Genomic DNA, 25,551 nt, shown 5'->3' with positions numbered 1-25,551 from the left:
TGTTTAATCCGATCACCACTTCAAGGTCATTTCATTAACAGTTCTTTTACAAAACTGTCTCGCTATGATAGATAGAGAAAAATACTTATTTTAATATGTTTGTATGTAGCCTTCTAATAAACAAACTACTGTAATCACAATAAAATGTAAAAATTCAACTGCAATGTAGGAAGCCCTTACTGTGCGTAGATATTTAATTAACAAAACTTATATGGTGTGTAGAATCCCTCAATCGTCCAGGTAGAATCCATAGCAAAAGTTATATAGATTGATTTCATTTCCATGCTTTCATCCCGGTCGTTAGGGGGCAGTGTCGCCAAAAAGTAATTACTGAACATTCACAAAAATAATTTTTATATAATTTTACAGCGTTTAAATTTACTTCTTGCGTATTGAAGTCATTTTTAATCATACCAATGACAATAATAACACATTGCTGCTTCAAATTGAATCTCGAAGAACGCTATGTCTTTAGGCGGGAGGTCAAAGGTTACAAAACAAAATGGCGAGTCCCCTTGTTGCTGCAGTCACATCGCTCGGAGCAGCCCGAGAGGAGGTTTTCTCCTATGTTTAGATGTTCTCCTGTTATAGACGTGTGATCTTTTGGGATACATTTTCTACATAATAGTTTGCGGCCTCATTGGTCTTCACGTTAATATTCGTGCGTTAGCAGTGGAAAGCATTGAATGAATGTCGCTGAATAAGATGCTTTGACAACAACTCATTCTTGCTTCATTTCCTAGTTTTAAACTTCTTTACCCAACATTTGTTTACTTGGTAGTGTTTGCATTTTGATTTTTCTGCAACTTTAATAAAGATAGTTGTTTCATTTTACTGGAGTGAGCAAGCGAGTATCCTGTAGCGTTTTGGAGAAGAAGTCTACGGAGCTGTGTTATGGCTTTGTGAAACTTCAATCAAAACACCGGTGAAGATGAACAGGAAAAAGGATAAAGGATTTGAGAGCCCCCGTCCCTTTAAATTATAAGTATTTTTATCTCTTCATGTCCAATGATTAACATGTTAGGCTATATGTTCTTATAACGCAGCTGATTAACCAATAATAACAAACCGCTACTTACTGTGGTATAGCCCTAACAATTAGTATTACCACTGCAAATGTATGAACGAATGAAATCTTGCATAAAATGATTAGAATAACTCTTAGAAAAGACTCAAGATAATTTTGATAAACCATAATTTGATTACTTGTAATACATTTTATGGCTCGGATTTTCAAATTAGTGACATATCTTTTGTATTACTTTATACGACTCATCAGACGGTGTGCATCAACAACATCAACTTCCAGAGGAAATCTGTCATTGTGAGTACAACGTAGTGCTTTTATTTTTATTATAATGTCATTGCCACTGGCCCATCTTATGCCAAGTAAACAGTATAAATAATAAAAATGTGCATCACTATTGGAGCCCTTATATCCCCACACAGACTATTGTTGCAGTTGTTTAATGTAGTGGAATGATCCCCCATTATAATTTTTATTACATTTTATTCAGATGTTCTTACTTACGTCTTGCAGGGCTATGTAGAGCTGACCATCTTTCCCACAGTGGTGAACCTCAACAGGATCAAGCTTAACAGCAAACAATGCCGGATCTACCGAGTCAGAGTCAATGATCTGGAGGCTCCTTTTATTTACAATGACCCTACGCTCGAAGTCTGTCACCATGAGTCCAAGCAGTGAGTTTAAATTTTATGCATGTTTTCTATTACTCTTACCCCATAACATTAACCTACAATCTTCCTCTGTGTGTTTCTAGGAGGAACCTAAATTACTTCTCAAGTGCCTACACAGCAGCAGTCAGTGCAGTGGACCCTGATGCTGGACACGGGGAGCTGGTCATCAAAGTTCCTTCTGAGCTCTGGAAGCAAGGAGATGGTTAGTGATATACACACTGTATAACATGCATGTATAACATTTCATTTAATTAAATGTTACCGAATGTGTCTAAAGAACAAGGTTAAGTTAAATAGTAAAACCTTACCCTTGTGAAGGTTACATTTACTGATTTATGTATCTCAATGTGCTAGCACGGAATACAAAGTATTACATCAAATCAACAGGCTTAGGTATTTCGAGTGATACATGCTTGATTTTGTTTTTCTAGATTTGAAGGTTTTAAAGGTCTACATAGAATTCTCCCTGGATCAGCCTAAAGGAGGACTCCACTTTGTTGTCCCTGATGTGGAGGGCAGCATGGCTGAGAGGGCAGCTCATGTATTTTCATTTGGATACCAGAACTCCACCAGGTGTGTTTCAGTGTTCTATAAGTTAGCCAATGATAACAAAATTATTGCACAAATTTTGATTTGTGCACTATATTTTATTGTGAGAGCAGTTGTAAATGGCTACATTTTAGCTATATATTTTCCAAATAAATACTTTTATAACATTAATTTGAGTCATGTCATATATCTGCAGATTTTGGTTTCCCTGTGTGGACTCTTACTCTGAGCTGTGTACCTGGAAGCTTGAATTCACTGTTGATGCCTCGATGGTGGCTGTTTCCTGTGGAGAATTGCTGGAAACCATCTACACACATGACATGAGAAAGAAGACTTTTCACTACGTCCTACCCATCCCCACTGCAGCCCCTAACATCTCTCTGGCTGTGGGGCCTTTTGAAATTCTGGTGGATCCTTACATGCATGAGGTTGGTATTGATGACCAATATGATATTCTACCATTTTTGAATGATGTTAGCCAGCACATGTAAAACAATAATAATAATACACATGACTGAACCCTAACCTAGCATATTAAGTGCAACAGCAGTTTATGGTGAAGCAGACTTTTGGCCACTAGGTGGCCATAAAGCCTTGGCAAAAATGAAACAGTTTGAGACAGATTGATTTTGAATACCCCTAAAAGCACCAAATGCAACAAACTAGCAACAACAAACATAAAATAATATGAAAGTAATTTTATAAATAATACAACAGTGTTCTATTTTGAAAAGGTGTACTAATTTGCTTCTCTATCTTGTCTGGTCTTACAGGTGACCCATTTTTGCCTGCCTCAGCTGTTGCCTCTGCTCAAGCACTCCATGTCGTACCTTCATGAGATTTTTGAGTTTTATGAAGAAATTCTGACGTGTCGGTACCCATATGCCTGTTTTAAGACAGTCTTTGTAGATGAAGCCTATGTGGAAGTGTCCTCCTATGCCTCAATGAGCATCTTCAGGTAAAGAAACAATACACATATGCTCATGTTTTACAATACATTTGAATTATTTACACAAAAGAAGAAACACATAATGAATTATCCTGAACCATGCTACTAATTTCTTCACTGATGTGATCTTGATTATATGATTTTGAAATGAACAGAGTTAGTAATCTCTTTAATGCTCATTGTTTGTGTTTTAGTACCAACTTGCTGCACAGTGCCATGATCATTGACCAGACCCCTCTAACCCGTCGCTGTTTGGCCCAGGCTTTGGCTCAGCAGTTCTTTGGTTGCTTCATCTCCAGGATGTCTTGGTGAGCTCAACATTTAATTTCAATCAATAAAACTTCAGGTGAAGGTTTCAGGCAGAAAAAAAAAAAAAAATATATATATATATATTTTACTTAAGCATTGTCTGTTGCTAAAGCATGGGATCCACAAAGGCCACATTTTCTTTATAATCATTGGTCTCAGTGTTGCTTCTGCAATTTGCCCATTGTGCCACTGTCGCTACCTAAATCTAGAAATATCTCATTCAGAAACAAAGCAGTGCTTGTATGACATCATTGTTTACATAGCTGTAACTGCTGCCCTGCACCAACCACAGTACTGGAAACACTAGTTATTTTAGGGGTTATTCATACCAAAATATGCCTGACTCATACCTTACTTCTCAGTGAGTATTTCCTAACTTAAAAGCAGGTTTAATAGCTCAGAAAATTGCCTAATTTCTGTATGTTTTTTCTCCAATTTGTTCTGTCAAAATAAACACAAGTAACTTCAGGCAACCTATTGACTGACAGTGAAATAACCTTTTGGGATGTTTCTGGGTGAAGGAAAGTCCTCATCTCATTACAAATGACTAAATCAGTATTATTAAATGGTCTATTTATTTCAAAAGTTCAAGTCCAGGTAAAACCATAAGTTTGATATCATAATTAATAATAATGTATTGGATTTTTTTGCACCTGAATATGCTTAAAGCTCTTAATAATACATTTTTCATTCACTCCACACTGGTGGTAAACAAAAAATGTGTAGTGTAAAAAGTGTAGTTAGCCCTAGCATAATTTGTTTATTACCAGACCTTACCAAACCTTTCTGGGCACAAATGTCACTTATGTGATGTTTGGGAACTACTGCTTTTACAAGTGAGAAAACGTTGATGAACTGGAATTGAAATAATTGCTGGTGTGAATCATGCTCACCAGTTACAGAGAACCATTTTGCCTTTGAGAAGTTCCTTTTAATGGCCTTAAATTTTTCATGGTGTTGTAACATTTGGCCCGAAGTTGTTGTGTATAAAGCAGGTGATGAGAGATTTACAACAAGGCTAACCTCATTTGTCAGGTCAGACTCAGGAGCCAGTCCAACTCTGGACTACTGGATTAATACACCACATACAATAACATTACCACTTTTAAGTTCAACATTATTGTAAGAAAAACTGTACATAAAATTTCAATTTGTGAAGAATGAAGAATTCTAGACAAGATGTGCCCAAAGTATTACATTTTCTGACCAGACTTCATTAAATATGTTTATTCTGATCCCCTGTTTTAGTGAGGTAAAATATGTAATAGCATGCCTTCCTATTACATAATGTACTTATGTTTTTGCCGGCGTTTGTCTGTTTGTTTGTTTGTTTGTCTGTTAGCAACATAACTCAAAAAGTTATGGACCGATTTTGATGAAATTTTCAGGATTTGTTGGAAATGTGAAAAGGAAGAACTGATTTAATTTTGGGGGGTGATCTGGAAGAAATCCTGGATTCTGGATCACTTTGAAATTTTAGTTAACATTGTGGTAAATGGGGCCAAAAATTTTGTTTCTCAATATCTCAGTTAATTATTGATCAAACCCCATGAAATTTGACTCAGGGATGGACAATGGGATCCTCTTTCATATTCCAAAGGCTAATCCGGATCTGATCCAGAAGACTGATTTTATCGCAATTTATATAAAAAATGGGGGTAGTCCTTGGCGGAGGTCTGCGCTCTCTGAGTGCTTTTCTAGTTTATGTTTCACCACTTGACATTTCAAAACACTGTTAACACACACACAAAAAATTAAACATGTAAACATGTATTGACCTGTTTGTAACTCACTTTTGACATTTCAAATTATGTTGTCAGACAAAAGAAAGTAGAAAAATACCAAGATAAGATATGCCACCTATTTTTTATTATATCGCTAAAAAGCTCATTAGTTTACCTTACCTCATTCTCACGCTGCTCATACAACAGTTGAGAAATTGAGCGAGATGCCTCTGCTCTGCTCTCTGACCTCCAAAATCTCTTCAGATGTGGGGCCTTGTTTTGGTGAGGGCCTAATGTTGTGTCAGAAAAGACCCCACTAACATTGCTGTTCTTTGATTCTGAAGGAAGCGTGGCGCTGTCTGCGAGCAATTAATCAGAGAAAGAGGCGAGTGGGGGCTGTAATTGAAAACAGGCTGCTGCCAGGAGTGTGTCATGACCATAAACGACAGCACCAAGAAGTTCTGCTCTTTTTCAAACTTAATACATGGGCCACACTTTCAGTTCAGCTTTATGTTTAGCTGTGTTGTTCAAGAAAAGCTGAAAATTATATAGTGGTAAAAATCTGCAATATTTTAAGTACATTTTAAGCTTTTGGTTTTGTTGTAAAGCTGAACGATTTTTTAATTGTGATTTCACTGTGATATTGTATTTGCATTCACAGCACAACCTTTATTATTATTATAACTTTATTTTGCTTGAGAAAGTACAGCTGTAGCAATTTGCCCATCAAGTTACAGTTTTGTTGCTATCACGAACAATCCTCATGAAACTCCTTCCTTCGGGGTTGGACTTCAGAGTAGGACAAATTCCCAGTGCTTCAAGCCAGTACCATCAATTGAAAATGGCTTCTGGGTGGGAGCCGAAACGCTTGACTTGATCGCAAAAACAGACTCCAGATGACCACTGATGAAATTTCTCTACATTGAATCACTCCTGGATAAATACACTTCTACACAACTACACCATCTCAGTCCTTATGATCTGAATGTTATGGACGCTGCGATCAAACTTGCAACTACTAAGCATTTATTTAGAACACTTTGCTAGTATATATTTTGGAGGAACAGAGATACAGCTTAACACAAGGTGGTAGTAGAGCTGAAAAAAGTCTTTTAAGACATGGACCAACCTACGCATTTCTAATATTTTTCAACTGGAACATATGACACCTTAATTTAGTAATTGTATGGTCAGCACAATATCTGTTTGTGGTCTTAGAATAGTTCTGGCAGAGTCTTTCAAATGTTATTGAGAAAAGTATATGAATCTTCACTTGTGTGTTTTTGAATGACAAAATAAACTAAGGCTTCGTTGACAAGAAAGAACCAAAATAGTTCGTGTTCACAGCACACTCAGTTAAAGCAGCAAAACCACAAAAGCTTTTGGAGATTTAGGGAGCTGTCTGCTGTAAACCCACCAATGTTGATTATTCTGCCACCATTTTACAACCTGATCACTTTAAAAGCTGTGTTAAAATGCATTGCCAACTTTATTTCAAGAAAAAAACAAACAAAATCTTTCTCTTAATCTTCAAATATACAAAATATTACAGAGCAAACCACATATTCACCACAGTATAAAAGGTCATGGCAGTACAAGCAATGATTTTTGAGTGACTTGATGCCTTTGTGAACTGTGGGTGGCACTGAATACTAAACCAAGCATAAATCAATATCATGTTTTATAGCAGCATAAATGAAAGCATGGGCTGCCTAACGTCATGTGCTTCTTGGTTTTGAAGGGCTGATGAGTGGGTGTTAAAAGGCATATCCGGGTACATCTATGGCCTTTACCTGAAGAAGACCTTTGGAGTCAATGAGTACAGGCACTGGATCAAACAGGTAACTTGCGTATTGTGTTGTCACCTTACAAATATTTCACACTGTATTTCAATACTAAGGAATAGACTTTATACTCAATACTGAATCCGATACCACAATGATAATAAAAAATACTTTTATTTTGACATTAGAATGTGATTTTCAATATTAAGTCATAGTACTTTCTTTTATATTACCATGTGGTCTTATGTCTCTGTAATCTCTCAATCATCCAGGTAGATGCTATAGTAGTCCATGGGCATGTATTAGTCTCTGTGATCTTATACCTATTCTGATACAGCTCAAGATCATTTTAAAAATTCTATTCAAATTCTGTTCAGGAAAGGTTAATTTCTGTCCTGTGAATATGGCTTTTTTGAGTATCTAGTTTCAATACTAGTTTTAATATTAATTAGTATCTAATTTTAGATATTTTTGACAGCTCCACTTTCATATTTGAAACACCTGTGTTTATAGAAATCTTAGATATTGTTATCACTGTACTTTACTTTTTAACATTACTTTATAACTTTGAATTCAGTATGCTATTTTGGGATATACTTTGTTTTTGCATTGATCAAAAGATTTGATGTATTAATAATGTTGCATGGAATCTTGTCATCCAGGCAAAATCTAAAAATACAAAAAGAAAAGGTCAAACTGACTATAATTGTTCAAATAAAACTATAAATAAAAATATTTTAAAACCTTTATTATCTGCATGGTGTCTAGCTATAAGTCCATTCATTTTTGCATTTCCCAGGAGCTTGACAGGATAGTTGAATATGAGCTCAAGATGGGAGGTGTTCTGTTGCATCCAACCTTTGGGGGAGGGAAAGAGAAAGACAAGTAAGTATACAACATGGTACGTTACTTTTATTCAATATACAATAAACACCATTTTGACATTCTTGTTTGTTCTCTTGTAGTCCAACTCCTCACCTTCACTTCTCCATCAAACATCCACACACACTGTCCTGGGAATACTTCAAAATGTTCCAGTGTAAAGCCCACCTTGTGATGAGGCTAATTGAAAACCGCATCAGTATGGAGTTCATGTTACAGGTATTGCTGAGATTTCTGAATGTGTGAGATTTTTTTATATTTTGATATAGAAATATTAATAGGACTGTCACAATAATTACTATATTGACTTAATGAATCATTTTTGGGGGTCAGTATTTATTGTGGGTACTTTTTCTTTGCACTCGTGGGAAAACTTTGGTTATTTTTCTGTACTATGGTATGATTTGAGCTGTAGAAGTTTGAATAAATAACTTCTATGACTCATTATTGATACAAATTATTTAACTAAATGTTTTAATTTTGCTATTTATTTATTGCAGCTCATATTTTTTAACAATGTTGTACATTTAGAATATGTTTTCTTGTTTAAATCTGCTCTTTGTCTATCATCATACTTATTTTCTTACATGGCATGTCCATATTTGTTGTCCTGACATGCCTGCATATTCACACTTTGTCTCTTGTAGGTCTTCAACAAGCTCTTGAGTTTGGCCAGTACTGCGTCCTCACAGAAATACCAGAGCCACATGTGGAGCCAAATGCTGCTGTCCACCCATGCTTTTCTCAAATCCATCTCCAACGTCTCAGGCAAAGACATAGGACCCCTCATCAAACAATGGGTGTATCCTTTGAACTTCAAATGTTTGAATATAAAATGCATTTATCAAACATGGCCGCTTATTGCTTATATAACGCCCCAATAGTGATGATCAGACAAATCCATGGAGACTATGACGGACCTTCCACTGGACTAACTGCACAGTACAGCTTTAAGTCTGTTGGCTTTAAGTCTAGTTTTTGTACATTTTTGTCTTAACTTAGTGGCGTTCAGGGACCAGAGCAGTGTGGTGAAATTCTTTGGCAGTTTTGCCTTCAACAGGAAAAGAAATGTTTTGGAGCTGGAGATCCGTCAGGACTACACTTCGTCAGGAACTCAGAAATATGTGGTGAGTGCTATGAAGAATGCACTGTTTTGTCTTACTAATATTTTTGTACATTTGGTGGAGGATCAGTTTTCTTGTATCAGTTTCTTGTTATTCCTTGTTTTGCCTTGTTTTGCCATAGGGTCCTATTAAGGTGACTGTGCAGGAATTAGACGGCTCCTTCAACCACACTCTGCAGATAGAAGAGAACAGCCTTAAGCATGACATCCCCTGCCACTCCAAGAGCAGAAGGTGCACTCATACAAATCACATAACATCCACTTTACATCTTTACTAGTACATCTTTACATCTTTTGTTATGATTTAAGGGAAATAATGTCACAATTGAATTTGGTTTCTGCAGGAACAAGAAGAAAAAGATTCCTCTGATGAATGGAGAAGAAGTGGACATGGATTTGTCTGCTATGGAGTAAGTACTAGCAGTTTTTGCAAAGTCAAACAATGAAATGTATGGTAAAACCTCATTTAGTGGTGCATTGTACAACTTTTTTGATGGAGGGTCTGCTACCTACTTGTCTCTATGGAGATGTGTGCCTGGAATTTTCCATGATATGACATTAAATATATTCATCTAGCATTTATTCATTACAGGTGTATTGCTCAAACATACGTACATTCCTTCTATAAATAGGGGAGACTCTCCACAGATCTGACTTCTAATGTAGTGTAGCGCTGTAAGCTGCTTGTCTCCCTCGTGATCGATAGGTTTAATCTATTCTGTGGGACATTCTAGGCAAAGCTATAACATTTCTATGGAGACATGCAGGTGGTGGACCCTCCACTAGAAATGTTACACGGTGCATCTTTAATTGTCATGTTCTTGAACAAGACACTGCCATTGATTTTCTTTTGAATCAAATAATTCCTGGAAAGGGAGCTACTAGTTCAATGTTCAGTTTTTTTTTTTCCTTTCAGTGCTGACTCCCCTCTCCTGTGGATCCGCATTGATCCAGACATGTCCATTTTGAGGAAGGTTGAATTTGAACAAGCAGATTTCATGTGGCAGTACCAGCTCCGATATGAGAGGGATGTGGTGGCACAGGTTGACAATTTATTATACTCGTACTGCTATTGCTCTTGTTATTATAATAGTTTTAGTCACTTAATTGGCAGTTGGTGGAATAAAACAAGTAAAAGTGAAAAATCTATTTGTTTTAGGTTGAGTCCATTGTTGCGCTGGAGAAGTTTCCAACTCCTGCCTCCAGACTGGCTTTGACGGACATATTGGAGCAGGACCAGTGCTTCTACAAAGTCCGCATGCAAGCCTGCTTTTGCCTGTCTAAGGTACCTTTATTAGTATGCTCATGGCCATGCAGCTGCAGGGATCTGTATATGGCACTTAGATGTAGTTAAGTTTACAGTATGGTTGTTCCTATACCGATACTGGTATCAGCAAAACCTCCAATACTGCACATTTTTTCAGGTATCGTATTGGCAAGTACTCACCGATCTCCTACTACACTGTATTTTCCTCAATGAAATACAACAAGCGTGCCTGATGTTTACACCGCTAATGCCCAGAACTGGTTAAATAGACTGTGGAGGCTTTGTAGACACTTAAAACATGCTAATAATAACATAAAGTGTGTTACCTCTCTAATGTCTCCATTTTCGCCTTTGGTGTGGGCGCTCAACTTAGTCGAAAAACTGCTCTGTAGACAGTGCAGCCCGATAACAGTGGCATCAGCTCTAACTCAGACTTTATTTCCTCTGCATAATTATGTGCTCTGAGAATGAGCGTCTTTTTACAGGCTCTTGTATTGTAACAATAGTGAGTAGCTTTAGTCTACTTTTTCATACTAGGTGGTTTCAGACTTGTATCAGTATCTACGAGTACACTAAGGTCAAGTATCGGTATCGGATCGGATGCCCCAATGTATGTATCGGAATGTATCGGAACAACACTAGTTTACAGGGACCCAACCCATTTTCCACCTGTGTCCTTTAAATTACCGTATTCCATGAAAGGACTAGAAACAGTTTATACAAATCTTTATTTTTTCTTTATTGTTGGCATTTTGGCTGAATATTTCTGACATATAACTTGTTTTGAAATAGGGCAGCAAGACTCAGTGAATATCTGAATACTAAAATTTTAAAGTTTGCACTAGGTAAATACGAAGGCAGGAGTGGGAATTTGTATCTTGGCAGACAGGTGGAGCTGTGAAGGTGTACCGGGAGTAATCTGCATGGATTAGTGTATGCAGGGAAGTAGAGGAAGAGGAAGTGAGGCCCGAGGGCGACTGTATGAGTTTTGGGAGGTCTGGTGAATGATGTATGGAGAGAGAGAGAGAGAGAGAGAGAGAGAGAGAGAGAGAGAGAGAGAGAGAGATGGAGATGGAGGAGTCCAGCTGAGGACTTCACACAGCTGTGCAAAAGTATGACTTATTTATTTGTGATATTGACTTCCTCTAATGTAATATTAATCAGCAGAGTGGTCCAATCATAAAACCATATTATCTGTAACTATGTCTCAATTTCTATTTTACTTTATTTATTTATTTTTTTATTTATTTTTTTTATAAATTAATACAATTCTTCCGTAAAAGTAATTAATATCTTATATATTTCTTGTCTTAAAAATAAATTCAGTAATTCCCACAGATTATCCTGAGACTATTATCGTGCAAGGTAAACCGAATTTGAATCAATTGATAGAATATGACCTTTAAAAATCATGTGTTGCCTGGGCTGTCCAAATGATGGCCCAGGGGCCAACTGTGGCCCTCAGGCTAATGTTTTTTGGCCCTCAAGCTTTCAGATAAATTGACCCACTTTATCCTGTGAAGTACTTCTTACTACTACTTTTTAAATCGTCTATCATTGTCATTTAAATAACTAAACATTTTCTGACAGTGAATGAAGTTGTGGTGGTACTGATTCACTGTATTATTCACAGTCTGTGGCTCTCCACATGGACTGTCTTTCAATATGCAGCCCTCTATGAAAAAACAACAACTTTGGGCATCCCTGTGTTAGGCAGTCCCCTGTACACTCACTTTCTTATGCTCATATTAGTACCTTGTAAAACATACTCACAACCAATGTAAATGTAATGTAAACAGCTAGTATTCAGGGGAGTCACATGACTGAAGGAATGCTCTCCTAAACCATCAAATAATTCTTGTAAAGATTAAAATAATAAAGTAATCAACCATGGATGAATCTGACTAAAAGCCAAAAACATAGGTATTATATAAGGAAACTCCAGGTATAAAAACATTCTTTATGGCTTGCCCACCAGTTAACCCTTACTGTACTGAAACCTCAATAATACTATTCTTGGGCTTAAAGAATTTCTCTCTTCTCGTGATTGTCTGGATTTTGGCCTTTTCCAGGTTTAACCCCCCCTGGATTTCCGCTATTTCAACTTCCACCTGAATCAATATTTTCACAACATGATAAACTGTGAGCTGGTCGCAATGGCAGCATTTCACTGTTTCACTGAGTTGCTGTGTTTGGCTGCGGAGCCTTCGACAGACTCCCTCCGTAATGGCCTTTGGTATATACTCCACATACAGGCTCCATTCGCATAAACAAGGACTTGCATACTCTGCCCCAACCACAAAATGAAATATGACTTCAACCCTCACGGACCGTGCGCTATGATTGGCCGGGACAGACTAAATTTGCTTGTTATTGGTAGGAACTGTGGAGTATAGCCTAAAGGGAGGAACACATCAAACTCATGTTCAGAAGTCATGATGAACACACACATGCAAAAACATCCCGGCGTGCATGCCCCCCTCTGTTTACCTTCCCAAATGACTACATCCTGTGGCGCTGACCCTTAGCCCCTGTATTACCACATTTACATAAATCTCCAATATCCTGCGTAGGACCAAAGACCGCTGGAGCCGCTGCTTGAATACCTGTGGAAAGTTGGTGTTGTGATTGGTGTTGTGTTCATCGTGAAACATAGGAAAGGCGTTGCTCAAAACATATTTTCTAACAAGGCATATTTTGGTATATTAGAATCACATGACATTTTTCACTTCTGACTACATTTTGAGGAATTTTGAGCATTAAAAAAGTTTTTATACACTTGTTTTTTATCTTGTGTAGGCCCATCACAATAATTACTACTTACTTATAGATGGAACAATAATTTCTGAGGGACAGTATTTATCATGGGTACTTTTTCTTTGAATTAGTGGGAAATGTTTGGTTATTTTTCATTACTATGATGAGATATGAGCTGTAGAAGGCTGAATTATAAACTTCTTTGACTTATTATACATACAAACTAACTACTTCAGTGTTGTGTTCTGTTTTTATTTATTGTGGTAAATTTTTTTTACATTATTGTAGATTTAGAATATTTTTTTTAGGATAATTCTGCTTTATGATTTGGTTTCAGTATTATCCTTTATCATCTATACTCACTTCAAAATGTATTATTGTGACAAGCCTAATCTCGTGGCATGTGCTTAAACTGATATATCTTTTTTTTTTTTTATTCTGACTTGATGAGAACATATTCAAGTAATCCTTTATCATTACCTTTATCATATCATATGATCAAGTATGGGAATACTGTCCTTTTATGAATTAAAGTAGTTGTATGAGATGATCCCACTTATTTAGTTTTATGTCTTATTTTTGATGCAATATCACTGTTATCTGAGACTTAGTTATTTTAGACTTCCATAGTAATTAATTATTTTCTTTAAATCTCTTTTAGAAATATGGATTACATACTATACTACATATACTATATGGCTACACTTCTTTGTCATACATTTTTCTCGTTACAGATTGCAAATTCCATGATGAGCACGTGGCAGGGTCCTCCAGCGATGAAGTCCTTGTTTACCAGGATGTTCTGCTGCAAGAGCTGCCCGAACATCGTAAAAACTAACAACTTCATCAACTTTCAGAGCTACTTCCTGCAAAAGGTACATCCCACAGACCAATGAACTGGCACACGCAGACAGGGCACTTTATACCGCAGGCTTTTTCCACTTGGACGACGTGGCTTCTCACTTTCTTTCATGTTGTGTTCTGCATTATTTTAGAGAAATTAGTAGAATCTAATGGCTTGGATTTAAACAAATAAACAAGACTTATACAAGGCCTATAGGCGATATGTCCAAAAAAAAAGATTTGATCATTATTTATTAGGTCTGGGCAAAAATAAAAAATTGTAATCGCGATTAATCGCATGAGTTCGAGCGATTAATCGCATGTTATAAGCAAAACCAATTAATGAATTAAAAAGTAGAGTATAGTGCACTTTTATTGGAAATGTAAATGAAAGAGCCACACGTTTGTTGTGCAAACAGCATTTCTTTCACAGGGAAACCCTCAGAGTTTGTTTAATAGTATAATTTTTCTTTTGTTTTCAGACAATGCCTGTTGCTATGGCTTTACTCAGAGATGTCCAGAACCTCTGCCCTAAAGATGTCCTCAACTTCATACTCGACCTTATAAAGTATAATGACAACAGAAAGAACAAGGTAAAGACCTCTTTCACATTGCCATACACATTTTACTGTACTGCATGCAGAATGTCAAGTTATGTTCTGTGATCAGAATTACAATGCAAATTTATAAATTAATACTTCATCTCTTCAAACATTTTTTTTTTTTTTTTTATCTTTTGTTGCAGTTTTCAGATAACTATTACCGAGCAGATCTGATAAAAGCTCTGACCAACTCGCTCACACCAGCCATTAGCATTAACAACGAGGCCCGGACAGTGGTCAGTCTGAATCCTGATGTTCGTCTCATTCTGGAGGAAATCACACGGTTCCTCAACATGGAAAAACTACTGCCCAGTTTCAGAAACACAATCACTGTCAGGTATCACAATCACTGTCAGGTATAAAATTTGGCTGTGAAATTGTGTGTAACAGGATTTAACAATATTTTTTGTTGTGTTGTCCAGTTGTCTTCGAGCGATTCGTGAGCTGCAGAAAAATGGTCATATTCCCAGTGATCCATCTCTGTTTAAGTCCTACGCTCAGTACGGACACTTTGTGGATGTCCGGGTGGCTGCACTGGATGCTCTCATAGACTATACAAGAGGTTTGACTTGCTACACTGATGACAGCTGCCTCATTTCCACTGTAATTGTTTTTGCCTACAGTCTACTTGACTTCACTGAGATATTATTTCTTTGCCTGGGATGTTCCACAGTATGGCATTAACTCTTACTGGCATTTATTCAATTAAAGGTGTTTTTATTCCAAGAAAAAAAAAAAAAAAAACTTTTACTGTGAATAAGGTGACCTCTTCATAGATAAACTTGTAACCTGCGTCAGCTGAAGCTTGTGTCCATGGGGATAATTATGTTTAATACAATATTGTGAAACAATCTGGGCAAAGCAATAACATCTCTATGGAGACAAACAGATACTCAGTGGGCCTATAGGCTACATTCTATGCAGCAATAATAATAAATAATAAACAACACACATCAACATTTTAATGGTTATAGTTTACAGAAATGACTTGCAGTGTTGTCTTTTAGTTGAGCAGAGTGCAACAGAGCTGCAGTGGCTGCTTGACATGGTTCAAAATGATCCAGTTCATTATGTCAGGTCAGTAAGTATAATATTATGTGTAGATTTTTAAGTTTGGTACATGTTCCCATCTCGTCGTATTATTGCATCACCGTTGCTATGTTTTTGTTTTACACATTATTTGTCTTTCACTGCTGTAGCTCAAACATACTATGCTCGTAGGCTCATCATTCCAGTGTCTTATCTGAATCATTGTGGTGTTGCTGTTTTAACTCTATTCTGTTTCATTCAGGCACAGGATTTTGGGGATGCTGTGTAAAAATCCTCCTTTCACAAGAACGTCAGACTCAGTCCTGTGTAATGAAGCTTTGGTCGACCAGCTCTGGAAACTCATGAACTCTGGTGAGACACTCAAGTCCTAAATTAATTTTATATCACTGACATACCATTATCTTATGCCTTCTGACATCTATTCTGTTCTCAGTATAACCTAAGTGCGTTTTTAATGGTCAGTATTAGCCAAGCTAAGCCACTTTATTTATACAGCACACTTAAAAACGAAGAAGAAGGTTAGACATTTCAAAAGTAGTAGCACTAGTTAAAAGCCAGATCGTAAAGGGGAGGTTTTATAATGATCAATTGGTGCAGCATTCTTTATCGATACTTTGCAGCTGATGTCATCATCATTCCCTGGGGGTGTGATGCTAACTGATACTAATAATCAATCTGAAGCTCTATTAGATGTTGATTTTAGCTGTGTTTTAACACAATCTGACCAGAAACAGCTTTTTTCAGGTTTAGCTGAAACTACAACAGGTGAGTTTAAAGAAGTCTCTTACACATAAAATAGCAAACACCTAAACAGGACCGTTGATCATAGCCATCTTTAAACTTTTTTGTCAGTGTTTGCCAATGTCTCTGTGGTAACAGTCATAGAGATACATGTAGAACACCCCAGCCTGATGTCACTACAAGATTGTGAGGTAATTTTAAAGTTAAGGTGCCATGACAAGAAATCATGTGTAAATGAAATTTCTTGTTAGCTGCTCTATTGACAATGGATAATGGATGAATTGAACCTCTCCTTAAAAACAGTTTTAACTTGAATAGCAAACTAAGCAGTAATGGACCTGTTTAAAAACCTGTATTTTCCCTGTAGAAAGTGCTGTTGCTTATGGTCAGTAAAATAAACCATGTGTGAGGATTCTTTTCTGTAGTCAGTGGAGTCTAAACCAAATGTGGCACATCGTTATATGCCCTGGCTTTATAGAGCTGGTCTCTTTGGCCCCATACTCCAGGTTTGGTCATAGTGGCTCCTGCAGGCTGCACGCTCCGCTCAAAACCCAACAAATGAACTAAAGGTTTTGGCTAAATGCGTGTCTGCTTTGTTTATTTAACTCTCATAATTACAGCTTTGTTTTTCCTCGTGGCTCATTAAAAAGTACTAATACCCTGCGCTGTGTGCAGAATTCAACCACAAATTGGCAACCCAGTTACACACAGGGATAGTGGTCACTTCATGCACGTTCAACAGTTCTAACCATAGACTTAATTCAACTTAATTCAATTGATCAGAAAATGGGCCTTTATACTTTTGAGTAAAATTAAATAATACTTTGGGCTCTGCTAGTTCCAGAGCTTTAACTTTCTATAACATGGTCTCAAAAAAGGCAAAAAGGGCTTTGGTCGAAGTGGAGGTCATGTCATTTCAACAAAAAAAGCTGTTGAATGACCTGATACACTACTGGGTCACTGATAAATATTTCTATCACACTACAGTGACAGAATACTTTTGAATGAATGTTAATGCTTGTATTTTTATAGGCATTATTAAATATGTATTGCGTACTATACATATGGTAGAGGCAGTGGTATGTGTTATTGGATTGAAAGTTTAATTTATCTTGTTTGGATTATGATTAGAACCGTTCAAGTATACAAGCGTTTTCCTTTAATGCATTCCAGTTAGTCAAAGAATGTTGAATTGAAGGTACACTATGTAACTTTTCTGATACAGGCTATGGGACTACCACCTACTTGTCTCCATGTGTTGCTATTGCTGAAATATTTCACAGTATGGCATTAAACGTCTGTATTCAATTACAGTTTTTAAAGGGCCCATATTACTTTATTTTTGATCTCTGTTAAAATATTGTTTCCTCATCAGAAACATACTTGGAGTTGTGTTGAGTTTCATTCACACATGTTTAACACACAAACCTGCACATTTAGGCAGAGTTCTTTTCTCAAACGAAAAACACTGTTCCACCTTAAGCCAATGATGTTCATTTTGTCTTTTTATATACTTTAACTTCTTGGGTTCTTTTTAAAGACAATGCAGTAAAGTGTATTTGCCTTGTTGACATGTTTCGGCTGCTAGCTGCAACTGGTGACAGTTCTGAAGATGGCTTACAGCTAGCAGCCGAAACATGTCAACAAGGTAAATACACTTTACTGCATTGTCTTTAAAAAGAACTCAAGAAGTTACTGTTCCACCGTGTGATGTGTTAATACAGGAAGTGCCCCACTGTAAACCCCATACACCTTGATTAGAATCATTTGGATAATTTCAGCCCTGGAATTGCTAATCTCTACTAAACTAAAGTTAAAGTGTAGCTGTGAACTTTAAAACTGACATCATAAGGTGGAACAGAGCATTTGATCTGATCTGTTCTGTTTTGATTAGAGATGTAGACAGACTGATAATAAAAGTGTTACTTAAACATGTGTGAATTAAACAAAACACAACTCCAGGTATGTTTTGGATGAGCTAAAAACATTCTATTATGTCTTAAAGCTCACAAGCTCACAAATTTGTGTAAAATAGGACCTTTAAAATTGGAGATTTATCGTTAGTTAGCATTGGTGTGATGATGTTTACTTACCAAAATTTCAGAAAATTAAACTGAAAATTGACAGAGACCAGTGTTGTTAGTTTCACTTTTGATCAAGGTCATGCAAACGTTCACAAAGAATATTTTTCATAATAAGAGAAAAAAACATGTGGTTACCTAAAGAGTTCTAGGCTTATTTTGTTTTGTGCATTGCCTCTTTATAATACAATAAATGATTTGTTTTACTGTAACTGAATTATTTCGGCATTTTCCCAACCCTCATATGCAACCACCAAGGTTCATTTTATTGCCTGGATTTTTTCATTGACAGGGTCTTGCTCCCCATTGTCTACTCATGTTTCACTTTCTTATACTGGGGGTCTTAGGTGTCTTTCTAGGCCTCTCATTCGCTCTGCCAATTTAAATAAGGTTACAACAATACACTATATCCACGATTTTACAAAGTTAGGGGATAAATGACGCTTGTGGCAACATATTTTTAATGCATTGACTTGACAAGGACAAAAGATAAACTAATTAACTTGAACTCAATTGTTGTAGATGTCTGTCAGTTTAGATATATGGGCCCCCAGTGTGGTAGCCTTAAATAGCATGCTAAAATAGTTATTATATTCATTTCTCCGCTAACCACAACCCCCCATGTGTAAAACAGACATGCACTGGATGAAGTTTCAACCGACTCAAGGTCAGTGCAGTTAAGATCCATAGAGTTTGCATGAAGCCAAAGCCACACAGTCTGTTGCCCCCTGTGTTAGCCCCAGACCAATGACATACACTGTCCAAGTCATTACCAACTCAAATAACCTGACATTTAATACCACAATGGCACACAGAGACGCTTATCTTCATATATTTATCCTTCCTTACAATGGCTGAGGGATTGTAAAAACTACATATGTGGTTGTTGGCTTACTGCGTTATTGTATCTCACTCTAACTGCTTTTTCCTAGCCGTTCATTTTGGGTTTTGTCTGCTTCAGTTCATATGTTACTCTATTCCTTTTACAGTTGGCAAATTGTATCTTGATTGAATATACCGTTAAGGTTTATAGCAATTCAAATGTAATGTCTCTTTGTGTTTATTGAATTCTGAGGGTGTCTTTTACAACACAAAATGTAGATTCCACTGACTAGCTGAATTTTTTGCCTGAATATGAAATAGACCCTATAATCTATTAAGTCCACTGTGTACCGCATGATTGGACATTACATTTGTGGTTTATCAAATCACTGGAAATGGGCTTCTCTTCTGTGTGTATAAAAAGTTTGGCAAATTTTAGCACTTAAAGGCACTATACCTTATTTTTATTGTCTAAAGACATTAAAAACAGACCTAGGTTATTTTTTATATTGTTTGTAGTGGTCCAAAGTTATTCCTCACTTATCTTGTATATCATCCTATTTTTAAGTGATTTTAACAACAAAGATTATAAGACAAATAAATGCTTCATAATTTGGCTTATTTTGACCTGAAGGGCTGCTTATACAATTTATCTGAGGGAAGACAAATTTTGCTAAAATACATGGGGGGAAAAAAATGCATACGAGGTTGGGGTTTCATCACCTGCTTGTTTCTATGGATATGTCTGCCTGGAATGTTCCACAGTATGACATTAAAAATAAATAATTGTAATACTTAAAAATTTTAAGTATTATTTTTAGTCAGTTGCAGTTGATTTTATTGCTTAAAAATACCTAGAAAAACAGGCATTCTGACTATGAGCAGGTTTTCCTCTCCACAGATCTGACCTGTAACTTGGTCTAGTTTAGTCTCTGTGAAAATAGAAAGGTTTAATATCATACTGTGTGAAACATTCCAGACAAAGTAATAACATCAGCACGGAGAAAAGCTGACGGACTTCCAACCAGAAAAGTTACACAATGCACCTTTTAATATAATTTTTGGAAGATTTTTGGAAGATAAAAAGTGAATGCTGTTTTATATAATATAATATTTTACATTATCATGAGTTTTTGCATATGGCTTTTATTATACACTTTTCTTTTGTCAGACTCATGGAGATAATGTTGCGTTGTTTTGTCCATTCCCAGGTACTTCTCATGACTGGAGACAGCGCTGCGATGCGGTGAACCTTTACTACACGCTGTTTGGTCTGACCCGCCCCTCGTGTCTGCCGCTCCCTGAGCTGGGCCTCGTGTTGAACCTGAAGGAGAAGAAAGCCGTTCTGAACCCCACCATCAAACCTGAGCTGGGTGGAGCCACCGTCATAGACACGCCCGCTAGCATCGGTATCCATGGAGTCGGCATGAGCTATACCACTGTGAGTTTAATAATGGCTTATTTCAAGTGTAAATATGGATTTCATTTCTTAAAGGTAAAAGGCAAAATATGAGAGGCATGCAAAACTATGGCAGGAGCTCACAGGTAATATCAGTTGCGAATGATGTCAGCCCTGGAATTGCCCATCTCTAGTTAATAATATAGGTAAAAGGTAGCTGTTAGCTTGAAAACTATTGCTTCCTGACATCACACGGTGAGCATTTTGAGCTTTAGAGATGTAGACAGACTAATAATGCAGGATTACAGAAACTAACGACATTCTAACATGACCCAGAGCTCTTAAGAGTCAATTTTATAGCACCTTTCAATATTGCACCTTTTTAATATACGGTAATATATTTTCCCGAATGGTCAATATGTCAGTTGTCTACATAAACAACTCCTCTCACCTAATACGTAGCAAAATGTTATATAGTGCGTTCTGTGTTATCAATAGAAATTAGAACAGAAGAAAGAATAGAAAAGAACCAAATAAAGTATCATGATCTATAGTTCCCCCTTTTCAAAACTGTAAAAATATCTTTGTGAGGAAATGCAAACTGTTTTTCTATTTAAGCACACATACTTGCATATGTTTTGTTATCACAATTAAAGTATTAACAAAATAACAGTCAGTTCAGTTCCAATTCCACACTTTCAGGGGTTTATTATTGAGTAAAAGTCTTAAGCTAGCATTGACACTCATGAGCCAGTCCACATGAGCCACACCACTGTTTGCCTCGTAAAGGTTTATTGCACCGTCAGATTAGCGTAGTGTAAATTTCATGACCTACAGAGCTCAAATGTAAATCATAAGAAAAGTAGTATAAACATTATTTTGAATGACATCACAGAGGCACTCAGGTTTCATTGGTTTGGGAGCCAGAGGTGATGTAAGGGGGTCTCTGCATGGTGGTCTATATTTTCTGGTGCTAGATTGTGCATTCAAACATGTAGATGGCACGCTGATATATAATCTTGGGTTTTCCGCTGTTGCCATTTCTATTTGGCTGGACCTGTTTCTCATTGCATCACTGTAAAAATCATCCCACTGATTATAATGTTGGACAAAATGCCAGAAAGATCATGCTGTGAGTTTCTTGTACAGTATGTCTATCCAGCTGTATACTAGTATTTACAACTTTTATCAATGCCTGCTCCTGTCTATTAGACCGGTCAGAATGAGTTGTATTTGCATAGTCTTGTATTCAGTTTGAGGACATACATGTACCTAAACTAAACTAAACTTTCAAGTTACATAATTTTATCTTAGCTAACATGACACTTTCAGTAACATTAGTTTGTGTGTGTATTAGCTGTGCATATGACTTCAATGTTTTTATTCTTCTTCTCTTCTTCTCTTTTAATGTTAATTTTATGATGATTATTTATGTTTTGGTTTGTCAGTATTGTGATTTTAATGTCTTTCTTATTCTGTAAAGTAGAGATAGACAGATATTTGCACTTAACATCAGCCATTGGCCTTAAATCTCTAGCACAGGCTGATATTTAGTTTTGCTCGACCTGCTGCCTAAAAAAATACACATGAAGGTTTAGTGCAAGGAGACAACGGATCAAAATGTGACTACACAGCTTTCTTATAGTTTTGTGGTTAAAAAAAAGGTCTGTGGGCAAGTTTATAGTTAATTTAAATGACAGAATTTTTGGAAAATCATCAATTTCAGCCCAAAATGGCAGAACTGCATTGTAATTGATCGGTCAAAACCCATATTGGTCAATCTCTACTGCAAAGCACTTTGAATTACGTTGTGTACACATTGTGTTATCAAATGAAACAGAAAACGCTCACCAAAATTCTTGTAAAGGAGCAAATGCAAGGAGCTGCAATTTAAAAGTGAAAAAATGCATAGCACACTCAGCTGGCCGATGTCCTAAAGCTTTTTTTTTATTTTTAATAACGTTTCGGCCAAAAGCCTTCAAGAAAAATTATCTTTTGGACATTGGCCATCGGAGTGTGCTATGCATTTTTATGTATTGTGCTATACCAATAAACTTGCCTTGCCTATTCCAGGTGGATGAGGAGCCTGACCCAGTGTCATTGGGCGTATGTGGAGTGGGGCAGCCTCCTCCAGGGCTGAAGAGGAAAGCAGAAACTCCCCTAGGCTCACCCCCCGAGCCCGGACAGGTACTGCAGCCACAGGACGATGACGCTAGAGGAGGACGCTTCAAGATCAGGGTAAAACCCGTGTCTGGGCGATGCCAAATGTTTACAGTAAATTCAATGTTATGGTTTGTTTTGATGTTTTTGGATTTCTTTGGTTTATTAGATTCATGGCAAACTACAGCCCAGAATGACAAAAGAGTGCAATGTAGTGGGTGTTTTGTATTTCTAGATAGGTGTGATCAGTTTGTTGGTATTCATTGAAAAAGATTCTTGGGGAAAAATGTGTTGATTTCAGTGTGCTCAACTTAAGAATTCCAATAAGTCTCAAATTTATGAGAAAATAAATACAAATTGTGGTATTTCTTTTTAGTTCAACGCAATGGAGGATGAAGATATTGACATGGAGACAGTCCATGACAGCCAGGCTTTCATTCATCATCATCTGAATCTGTTGGAGAGACCTTCTACACCAGGTAAAAAAAATCCATTCACTATTTAAAGGTACAGTATAACTTTCTAGTAACTTTCTAGATGTGGCCGTCACCCGCTAGTACATGATTCCATGGAAATATAAAACCACACTTTAGAAGGAACAACATTTTCATGGAAACTGGCAGGAGGGGGGGGGGGGCTCCAAGCCAAGTAAGCAAATAAGAGGAGACACTGTTTTTTATGTTTTTTTTCTCAGTGCAATAAAAACAACCAAAATGAATAAAACAACATGCATGTAATATAGTCAGTTACTGTGACTTTAATAAAAAAAACATGTGTACAAAGAGTTTATTTGATGGGACATGTCAAAACAATTTTTCAATATATTTTCAAATGATTTTGGTTTATACATATTTTGCCCACAGTACATAAAAGAGATTAAGATAGAAAAGACAGAAAATAAACCTCTAGCACCGACTTATGCCTACTGATTTTTACCATTTTACCTCCTGTCCAGGAAAAGAGCCTCCGTCAGTGGAACAATCCATGCTGTCGATGCCTGCTACACCTGCGCCAGTCTTCTCCAAAGAGACCACCTCCTCTTCCTCGAAGCACGGGGGCGATCACGGGCACCACCACCACCACCACCACCACGAACACAAGAAGAAGAAGAAGAAACACAAGCATAAGCATAAACATAAGCACAAACACGAGAGTAAGGACAAGGACAAAGACCGAGACAACGCACACATCTACAGTAACAGCCCTGCCAGTGGACGCTCCCTCAGATCGCCATCGCTTTCTGACTGAAGAGGGAAGTCAGGGCTCCAGTAATCAGCTGTGAGTATTTAGAACATAATGGTGACATGTTAAGTGTAAATAACAGTTTTTTACCTCCAGTCTCCCAGTGTTTAGTATCCAGCAATATCCAACTTTGACTAACAGATTCCAAATGGCCAGCTTTGGTATAAAAATAACAGTACATCTTAGCGGCTTCAGGACACCACAATTGTTATATTACTGTGAATGGGAAAGTGGATGTTAAATTAAGACTGCTATTTCAAGAGTCTTTCTGTCAACAATTACACCATAGCACAACAAAGCTGCCTCTGGATGTTGTTTGAAATGTACACCTTTTAAGGTACTCATAAAATGGTTAAAAATGGTATGGGAAAATAACTTTGGACAGAAACTCAACAAAGTCCAATAATTCAACAAAACAAAGAGAGACTCAGAATATTTGTACAAGGCAAACCCTAACTCTTAAAAATATGCAAACTTCTTAAAGGGCTTATATAGGGCAATCTGATCTATGTTTCTTATCTATGTTGTGTTTCTTCATCAAAAACATAACTGCAGTTGTGTTTTGTTTCATTCACACATGTTTAACACATAAAACCATGCATATTTAGCCTAAGTTCTGAGTTCTCTCAAATGAAAAACACAGTTCCACCTTATTATGTCTTATGGTTATGCAGGAAGTGCTCCACTGTGTTTTTAAACTCTGTATACCTTCTCTGGAATCATTTGTATGATTTCAGCCCTGGAACTGCCAGTCTCTGTTAAACTAAAGGTAAAAGGTAGCTGTTAACATGAAAACTAATTGCTTCATATGACATCACAAGGTGGGAATTACACAAACATGTGTGAAAGAAACAAAACACAGTGTTTTAGACAATGTAACAACATTATAGGACTTATTTATGTGGATACTGTATTAAACATTCACAAAAAAACTAAAATTCTTATCTAAAAATTAGATTCATGCAAGGAAAAACTGGTTTGCAATCCCAAAACATCTGTATTTGGTAATGAGTGGCAGGTGAGATGTGATGTTGTTTGGACACATGTTAGCGGCAGGTGTGAGCAGACTACAGCCAACCCCTTGTGGTGCCATCAGGAGCACGCTGTAATACATGTCTGACCAGGGCCCCACAAATACCTACTAAAACTGAGGCTGCACTGTTAAAAAGGTAAAAACTCACTCTCATACATGCACTCGACGCTTGCCCCGTTGGATTTCGTGCACTTTTAACACCGCTTCCAGGCTGTCTGAGGCATTCTGACCGCACTCGCCTCTGTCCAAACACACGGTTGGGTTTATAGCGCCCCCCTCAGCGCAGATACCACTCCACGTCCCCCGTCGCCTGAACCATAGTCCCTGCCGAAGCTCCGTGGTCTGAGGTAAATGATGGATTGCAGTTTGAAACGTTGTCTGAACTGGACAGTACCTGGAGTTTCTGCTAAAGACATTTCCTTCCCCTTTAGATCACTGTACTTTTCAAATGAGTCATATTAATGTGGTTTTATTAATACTCTGCCAATTTGTTGATTAAAGAGATTTTTGTACTTACAATCGTTTTGAATTTTCTT

The 25,551-nt window shown here is 37.0% G+C and overlaps 1 protein-coding gene across 1 annotated transcript; it reads left to right on the top strand.

The window, feature by feature from the left end:
• Window positions 1-510: 510 nt before the first annotated feature.
• On the top strand, window positions 511-25,534 carry taf2 (TAF2 RNA polymerase II, TATA box binding protein (TBP)-associated factor). The gene is made up of 27 exons (XM_055164134.1): window positions 511-981; window positions 1,270-1,324; window positions 1,541-1,701; window positions 1,782-1,900; window positions 2,130-2,271; window positions 2,444-2,675; window positions 3,021-3,205; window positions 3,391-3,504; window positions 6,971-7,070; window positions 7,813-7,898; window positions 7,979-8,114; window positions 8,543-8,697; window positions 8,908-9,022; window positions 9,141-9,250; window positions 9,363-9,428; window positions 9,935-10,061; window positions 10,178-10,303; window positions 13,777-13,917; window positions 14,368-14,478; window positions 14,631-14,824; window positions 14,910-15,049; window positions 15,495-15,564; window positions 15,779-15,888; window positions 20,393-20,622; window positions 22,654-22,818; window positions 23,117-23,219; window positions 23,696-25,534. The coding sequence occupies exons 1-27, from the start codon at window positions 932-934 to the stop codon at window positions 23,986-23,988; spliced, it is 3,636 nt and encodes a 1,211-aa protein (XP_055020109.1). The 5' UTR covers window positions 511-931; the 3' UTR covers window positions 23,989-25,534.
• The last annotated feature ends 17 nt before the right edge of the window (window positions 25,535-25,551 follow it).

Source organism: Boleophthalmus pectinirostris, unplaced genomic scaffold (assembly GCF_026225935.1).
Source record: "Boleophthalmus pectinirostris isolate CB_2022bp ecotype Guang Dong unplaced genomic scaffold, ASM2622593v1 HiC_scaffold_6, whole genome shotgun sequence".
In the NCBI taxonomy this organism is placed as follows: Eukaryota; Metazoa; Chordata; class Actinopteri; order Gobiiformes; family Gobiidae; genus Boleophthalmus; species Boleophthalmus pectinirostris.
This window is presented reverse-complemented; position numbering and strand designations above follow the sequence as displayed.

What these genes read in the sequence shown, in the direction of transcription:
- taf2 (XM_055164134.1), top strand. Translation starts at nt 932, where the DNA reads ATGAACAGGAAAAAGGATAAAGGATTTGAGAGCCCCCGTCCCTTTAAA. An exon ending in GCCTCAATGAGCATCTTCAG is followed by an intron (nt 3,206 to 3,390) that starts GTAAAGAAACAA and finishes TTTGTGTTTTAG; the next exon opens with TACCAACTTGCTGCACAGTG. An exon ending in AGAGCTACTTCCTGCAAAAG is followed by an intron (nt 13,918 to 14,367) that starts GTACATCCCACA and finishes TTTTGTTTTCAG; the next exon opens with ACAATGCCTGTTGCTATGGC.